The sequence below is a fragment of the Scyliorhinus canicula genome, chromosome 17 (assembly GCF_902713615.1).
Source record: "Scyliorhinus canicula chromosome 17, sScyCan1.1, whole genome shotgun sequence".
Lineage (NCBI taxonomy): Eukaryota > Metazoa > Chordata > Chondrichthyes > Carcharhiniformes > Scyliorhinidae > Scyliorhinus > Scyliorhinus canicula.
Window position 1 is genome coordinate 130857612 of NC_052162.1, and position 8698 is coordinate 130866309.

At 47.9% G+C, this 8698-nt stretch overlaps 1 protein-coding gene across 1 annotated transcript; it reads right to left on the reverse strand.

Annotated features, from left to right (window-relative positions):
* Positions 1–385: 385 nt before the first annotated feature.
* On the reverse strand, positions 386–1255 carry LOC119952415 (gastrula zinc finger protein XlCGF71.1-like; the record flags this gene model as incomplete). Its single annotated transcript, XM_038776153.1, has 1 exon — positions 386–1255. A coding segment is annotated over one exon (711 nt), but the record flags the coding sequence as incomplete, so codon positions are not given.
* Positions 1256–8698: the final 7443 nt, after the last annotated feature.

Here is an 8698-nt window from a genome sequence, read left to right on the forward strand (position 1 = left end):
ATTCCCAGCTTGGGTCACTGTCTGTGCGGAGTCTGCACGTTCACCCAGAGTCTGCGTGGGTTTCCTCTGGGTGCTCCGGTTTCCTTCCACAAGTCCCGAATGACGTGCTGTTAGGTAAATTGGACATTCTGAATTCTCCCTCTGTGTACCCAAACAGGCGCCAGAATGTGGTGACTAGGGGATTTTCACAGTAACTTCAGTGCAATGTTGCTGTGTTTGATTTTATCCAATAGGGATAAGATGTGGACAATCATTGTGCTCCTGAACTGTGTCCAGGCTGAAGTTCGGTTCCTGCCGTACAATCCTCCCCGAGATTATCCTTTCTGAGCTCCAGACAGGTGATGTTAAACACTCAGGTGGAGAAGACAAAAATTTACAACAATGGTTTGTAGGATGAAAACAAATCGGATATATTTGATAAATAACCACAATTGTAAACTTCAGTCCAGACATTAATATATACAGAAACAAATTTCCGCCGTCATAATGGTATCATTTGGATGTGATTAACAGCAGCAACAACATGAAAATCAAAATCCTGTCATCACTTGTGAACTCGTCGGTGTCTCACCAGGTGGGACGACTGAGTGAATGCTTTCCCACACTCGGAGCAGGAAAACAACCTCTCGCCAGTGTGAACTCGCTGATGTCTCAGGAGGTTAGATGAAAGCACAAATCCTTTCCCACACTCCGAGCAGGTGAACAGTCCCTCCCCAGTGTGTGTACCTTGGTGAGTCAGCACCTCATGCCTGCTTTTGAAGCTCATCTCGCAATCAGAACATTTATAAGGTCTCTGATCAGTGTGAACCAGTTGGTGGGCATTGAGGTGGGTCGACCGTGTGAATCCTTTCCAGCACACAGAGCAGGTGAACGGTCTCTCCCCAGTGTGAATCCGCTGGTGTGTCAGCAGGTGGGATGACTGAGTGAAATTTCTCCCACAAGTGGTGCAAATGAACGGCCTTTCCCCAGTGTGAATTCGCTGGTGTATCCGAAGAGCGGATGAATTGATGAATCCCTTCCCACACACGGAGCAGGTGTACGGCCTCTCCTCAGTGTGAGTATATTGGTGTCTCAGAAGTTCAGATGATCGCGTGAATCCCTTCCCACACAAGGAGCAAGGGAACGGTCTCTCCCCACTGTGAATGTATTGATGAGTTTCCAGCTGGGATTGGTATTGGAATACTTTCCCACAGTTCTCACATTGCCACGGTTTCACCAGGATGTGGTTGTCCTCGTGGTTCTCCAGGTTGGATGATCAGTTGAAGCCTTGTCCACACACAGAACAAACGGGCAGGTTCTCCCCACAGTAAATGGTGTGCTGTTTTTTCTCACAGACAGAACAAACAACAATTTCTCCTTCCATATTCCGATCCTGATGAATTGAGCCACTCTGACAGATCCTGATAATTGGTTTTAGATTCCAGTCTGTAAATTCGCCCCTCTGATACCCTATAAAAGAGTTGACATAGAAGTTCACAGATTACAGAGAATAGAAACAGGCATTCGGCCCGTCTATGGTCTGCTGATGACACAAGCATCTCCTCCTATTCCATCTACTCGGCTCAGATGTGCAGTTTCTCTTTCTATTCCCTTTCCTCTCATGCACTCGTCTAGTTTCCTTTTGAAGGTATCTTGGCCTTTTGCCACAACTGTCTCCTGTGCTAGCGAGTTCCACATCCTAACCGCTTGGAGTCAACTCCTTATTTCTCCTTATTTCCCCTGGAATTATCTGTAACTTTCATTGAATTCTGACATCTAGTTCTGGATTCTCCCACAAATGGAAACAATCTCTTCACACCGTCAAGGGCTCACATGGTAGACTGGGAAGAAAAATAAAATCTCAAAAGATCCAAAGCAAGTTATAAATTTGATCCATAATTGGGTTAATGGCAGGAAGTGATGATTGATTTTTTTTGTGGCTGGAAGATTCATAGAATCCCTATAGTGCAGAAGGAGGCCATTTGGCCCATAGAGTCTGCACTGACCCTCCGAAAGAGTACTCCATCTAGGCTAGGCCCACTCCCTCGCCCTTTTCCCATAATGCTGCACATTGATCATGGCTATTCCATCTAACCCACACATCTATGGACTGCGGGAGGAAACCGGAGAACGCAAAGGATACTGAGATAGACACAGGGAGAATGTACAAACTCCGCACAGTCACCCAAGGCCAGAATTGAACCCGGGTTCCTGCCGCTCTTAGGCAGCAGGGCTAACCATTGTACCACCATACTGTCATTTGAACCTTGATCCTTTTGAACAAAGTCCACAACTGGAGATAACTTAATTCATGATTTGTGACAAGACATGATTCTGTATCACCCTGACTGAGCGGACAGAATAACAGACTTTAACTTTGAGTCCAGAACTGATTGTGTGGAGATTTTCTCAGTGGAGCCTCAGTCAGGAATGGAGACATAGACAATTTTTTAAATGGGGAAATGCTTAGGAAATCAGAAGCGCAAAAGGACTTGTTCAAGATTCTCTTGAGGTTAACGCGCAGGTTCAGTCAGCAGTTAGGAAAGCAAATGCAATGTTAGCATTCATGTCGAGAGAGCTCGAATACAAGAGCAGGGATGTACTTCTGAGGCCCTGATCAGACCCCATTTGGAGTATCGTAAGCGGCTTTGGGCCCCATATCTGAGGGAGGATGTGTTGGCCTTGGAGGAGGTTCACAAGAATGATCCCTGAAATGAAGAGCTTGTCATATGAGGAATGGTTGAGGACTCTGGGTCTTTACTCATTGGGAGTTAAGAAGGATGGGGGGGGGGGGGGGGAATCTTATTGAAACTTACAGGATACTGCGAGGCCTGGATAGAGTGGACGTGGAGAGGATGTTTCCACGAGTAGGAAAAACTAGAACCAGAGGATGCAATCTCAGACTAAAGGGAGGATCCTTCAAAACAGAGATGAGGCACTTCTTCAGTAGAGGGTGGTGAATCTGTGGAACTCTTTGACGCAGAAGGTTGTGGAGTCCAAATTACTGAGTGTCTTTAAGATTAATAAGGCAATCGGGGTTTCTGGGGAAAAGGCAAGAGAATGAGGATGAGAAAAATATCAGCCATGATTGAATGGACTCGATGGGCCGAGTGACCTAATTCTGTTCCGATGTCTTATGGTGTTATAAATTCCAGATTTTATTAATTCTTTTTAAAATAAATTTAGATAACCCAATTATTTTTTCCAATTAAGGGGCAATTTAGCGTGGCCAATCCACCTATCCTGCACATCTTTTGGGTTGTGGGGGCAAAACCCACGCAGACACGGGGAGAATGTGCAAACTACACACGGACAATGACCCAGGGCTGGGATTCGAACCCGGGTCTTCAGCGCCGTGAGGCAACAAGGATTTTATTAATTTAATGGATTTGAGCCCATGTCCCCAGAACATTTTCCTGTCTCTCTGGGTGACTAATGCAGTGACATTGTCACTGGATCAGTGTTTCTCCCCCTGGTCTCTGTGAGGTTGTGGAGAGAAGCCGGAAGTGACGGATAGCGAGAGTCGAGAATGTTCATTGTTCCACATTCGGCTCTGAGACCCCACTCGGGATTTGTAAACCCCGCCCCCCGCCGACACTGACCTCTCACCTAACACCTCACAATGCATGGTGAATGATTGACTGCTGCACGCGGCCAATAGGGGGATGGAGGCGGGGCCAGATGACCGAGCAGGAGCTGCTGGTCCTCCAACCAATCAGAATGAGTGAGGGGATGATAAACGGGAGACGGATGAACGGGGCGACTTTATACCCACCCGGTGCAAGCGTGCATCCCGAATAAGAAGGTACCAAGTTGGTATCAAACAGAAAGTCAGCAGCGAAATTTCCTTTGGTGACAGACCCTGGTCAATGGCCGCTATCTTTGTCGCCGCCATCTTTATAGGGGTCTGCCGAGATGTGCGCATGCGCAGTGGTCCTGGAGCAGCAGGAGGGAGAAAATGTCAATTTCTATCCCAGACTGACATTGATGTATTCTGGAAACTCCTTTCCCAGGGGAATTTTCAGACAGGAAACAAAGCAAAGCATCACCTTATGATTTGGTAGGATCACTCGATTCACCAGGACCTGAACATGATCAGCCTTTGCACATGAAAGCAATGAGCCCTGTTTGATGTGGGGAGAAACAGTTCAAGTGTTGTGAATGTGGTCGAGATCTTAACCTATTGTCTGACCTTTTGAAACACATGCACAGTCACACTGGGGAGAAACCGTGGAAAGGAGTTTAATCACCCGTCTGACCTGGAAAGAGATTTACCAGCATACTCACACTCGAGAGGGCAACATGGTGGCTCAGTGGATTAGCACGCCTTAGTGGGTTAGCCGAGGTCCCAGGTTCAATCCCAGCCCTGGATCACTATCTGTGTGGAGTTTGCACATTCTCCCCGTGTTTGTGTGGGTTTCACCCCCACAACCCAAAGATATGTAGGCTAGGTGGATTGGCCACGGTAAATTGCCCCTTAATTGGCCACGGTAAATTGCCCCTTAATTGGAAAAAAATTAATTGGGTACTCTAAATTTTTTTTAAATACTCACACTAGAGAGAGCTTTCACCTGTATTGAATGTGGGATGCTCATCAATAAGGGACTGTTTAAATGTTGTGACTCTGAGAAGAGATTTTAAAACACAAGTGAATCACCAATACGCTCACACTGGGAAGAGACTGTTTACCTGCCCTGTGTGTGGGAGATCAGTGTAGGGTCATCCTGAGCCCACATGGACATCACAACCTCCCCCTTTTGGGGCAATTCACAGTCAGATCATCATAGAATTTACAGTGCAGAAGGAGGCCATTCGGCCCATCGAGTCTGCACCGGCTCCTGGAAAGAGCACCCTACCCAAGGTTAACACCTCCACCCTATCCCCATAACCCAGTAACCCCACCCAACACTAAGGGCAATTTAGCATGGCCAATCCACCTGACCTGCACATCTTTGGACTGTGGGAGGAAACTGGAGCACCCGGAGGAAACCCACGCACACACGGGGAGGATGTGCAGACTCCATACAGACAGTGACCCAAGCCGGAATCAAACCTGGGACCCTGGAGCTGTGAAGCGATTGTGCTATCCGCAATGCTACCGTGCTGCTACTGAGCAGCACCTCACCCTCCAGAAATCGCATAAACTTCCCATTTCTGGTCAGCTCACAGTCAGTACTGATACTTATCCTCTTCAAGACATCACAAACTGTCCCCTATCTGGTGTAATCATTGCTGGAGGATTGCAGCCAAATCATAGAAACAAGAGGACTAGGCCATTTAGCCCCTCGGGTCTGCTCCACTATCAATTAGATCGTGTTTGATCTACACCTCAGCTCCATTTTCCCATCTTGATCCATTTCCTTTGCTATCTTTATTTAACTAGAAATATTGATTCCTGTCTTGGGAATGGTGATGGGAATCTGGACCAATCTCCCAAACGGCCGTGGTTATCATGGAATCATAGAATTTACAGTGCAGAAGAAGGCCATTCGGCCCATCAACTCTGCACCGGCTCTTGGAAAGAGCACCCTACCCAAGCCCACACTCCACCCTATCCCCACAACCCAGCAACCCTACCCAACACTAATGGCAATTTTTGACACTAAGGGCAATTTAGCATGGCCAATCCACCTAACCTGCACATATTTTGACTGTGGGAGGAAACCGGAGCACCCGGCGGAAACCCACACAGACACGGAGAACGTGCAGACTCCCAAGCGTGCACAGTAACCCAAGCCAGGAATGGACCCTGGAGCTGTGAAGCAATTGTGCTAACCACTATGTGATGGAACCATCAATTTACCAGACACGTGTTTCCGATGTGAATCTAGGCTTTAATCGACTTACTTCAGAGCCAGCCTGTTACCTGTCGATGAACTCGTAGTGACCCAGGCTGACTCTGGACACGGGTATTTATACAGCTGCACTAGGGGAGGAGTCGTGGGCGGAACCAAGGGTGGAGCCCAGTACAAGTTCCTGAGTGCTCCCAGCATTACTCCCCCTAGTGGTAGGACAGCGCTACTGCGCTTACAAAGACAGTGTGAATTAACATATATACATCTATATTACATTCACCACACTATGCTACTGTGCTCCACACCCACAGGGTTTCATCTGTTTAAAGCCACAAACAGAAAGGTCCAATTTACTCCTGGAAAGTTTGAGACAAACCAGCTTTCAAAATGATGATGTGGAGATGCCAGCGTTGGACTGGGGTGAGCACAGTAAGAAGTCTTGCAACACCAGGTTAAAGTCCAACAGGTTTGTTTCAAATCACTGGCTTTCAGAGCACTGCTCACCTGAGGAAGGAGCAATGCTCCGAAAGCTAGTGATTGGAAAGAAACCTGTTGGACTTTAACCTGGTGTTGTAAGCCCCTTTTTAAAAATAAACATTTTATTGAGGTATTTGTGGTATAGAAACAACAACAAAATAGACAAGATACATGAAACCATAAACATAGTGCAAAAACCGTTTATCTTTTGTACAGGTCCCACCCTCATTAAGGCTGAGGTATCAGGCTGAGCCTGGCACATGTTGAGGACGTGTTGACTCTCCTCAACGCGTCCGCCCATAGACCATCCTCTATCTCTCCTCTCAGTTCCTCCTCCCACTTGCGCTTCAGCTCCTCGGTCTCCGTCTCCTCCGACCCCAAAAGCTCCTTATAGATGTCCGAGACGCTCCCCTCCCCTACCCACCCTCTGGAAATTACCCTGTCCTGAATCCCCCTCAGCGGTAGGAGTGGGAAGGTTGACACCTGTTTACGAAGGAAGTCTCGCACCTGCAGATACCTTAATTTATTTCCCCTCGCCAGCCCAGTACTGGATGAGCAGAAATCTCCTCCAATTAAAAATTTGGGAAGACCAAAGCTAATGGGTGGGATTCTCTAATCCCACCGTAGAGTGTCCACGCCGTCGGGTTTTACGACGGCGTGAATGGGCCAACCCCACGACTAATTCTAGCCCCGACAGGGGGCCAGCACTGCACTGGAGCGGTCACGCCGCTCCAGCTGCTGATCCCGGCATGAACTGGATGCCGTGGGATCCACGCATGCGCAGTGGCTTCCTTCAACGCGCTGGCCCCGACGCAACATGACGCAGGACTACAGGGGCCAGCGTGTAGGAAAGGAGGCCCCCAGCCAGAGAGGCCGGCATGCCGATCGGTGGTCCAGGCCACATCGGAGCCCCCACCCCCTCCCTCCCCCGACCCCTCCACGCTGAGGTCCCGCTGGCTAAGAGCAGGTGTGGACGGCGCCGGCAGGACTTGCCGTTTTCACGACGGCCGCTTGGCCCATCCCGGGCTGAGAGTCACGTGCCGACGTCGGGGTGGCATGGCGCGATTCATGCCAGTCGCGGGGATTCTCCGGCCTACCCCGGGCTGAGAGAATCCCACCCACTGTCTTCAATTACCACCATAAATTTAATTTCCTAACTACCAAGTCCATCCCTCTCTTTGGGAACTGTCTGAAGCTAAACCACACTGAAATCCAGATTTAACAACAAGATATTTTAATCCTCAAAACACCACCTGTCTCCACCGCCAGCCCAACTGGTCAGCAGCTGAAACTCTCACACATGCCCCGCTACCTTTCAACTTGACGATTCCAATACATTCCTGTCCAGCCTCTCACATTCACCCGCCCCCACACGGAAATGTGAGATCATCCTAAACTCTTGTTCATGTGCTTTAGGTCTCTGTGACTCTCAGTGTACATGTCTGTGTGTGTTCCTCTGCGGTTGGCAATGTGGTTCACTTCCCCATTATTACCAATTGGAAGATTATTCACAGTAGTCGAGGAGCTTCATATTAAAATGCTAAAGAGTACAAAAACGAGCAGCTTTAAAACATGCAATTGGAAATTTCCTTCAGTAACTATTTTTGACTGGAGACTGTTCAGTATATAACTGCCCATATGCGGCAAAGTGGAGGATGATTGAAGTTTTCACTGCTCAGCATTTAAACAGCCACCGAGTTGTTGTGGTCGAGCGGTAAAGGCAACGGATACATATAATGAATAAATTTGTGGACACACATAGTCCAAACTGTAATCCCTTAGACATCAGGAGCTGTTTCTACTGCTGTCAAACCTCACTAGGAAAAGGAAAATAAAAGTTCAATCCCAAATGTTACAGGAACGGATTGTTTAGAATCACCAGGAAAGGGTAAACAATCTGAAACTCTTTTCTCTGGAAGGGAGAAAATTGATGACCTGAGAGAAGTAGGAAGCTTTGTCCCTATTTTGTCAGGAAATTTCTTTTTGGTCTCTGTAAACTGAGTTTATTAATGTTATAACAGATGCAAACGTGTATAGAACATAGAACAGTACAGCACAGAACAGGCCCTTCGGCCCTCAATGTTGTGCCGAGCCATGATCACCCTACTCAAACCCACGTATCCACCCTATACCCGTAACCCAACAACCCCCCCTTAACCTTACTTTAATTAGGACACTACGGGCAATTTAGCATGGCCAATCCACCTAACCCGCACATCTTTGGACTGTGGGAGGAAACCGGAGCACCCGGAGGAAACCCACGCACACAGGGGGAGGACGTGCAGACTCCACACAGACAGTGACCCAGCCGGGAATCGAACCTGGGACCCTGGAGCTGTGAAGCATTTATGCTAACCACCATGCTACCCTGCTGCCCCTTAATTTGGTTATAATTTGTTATAATAATTGGTTATAACAATTTGGTTATAATTTATAATGTTGATAAT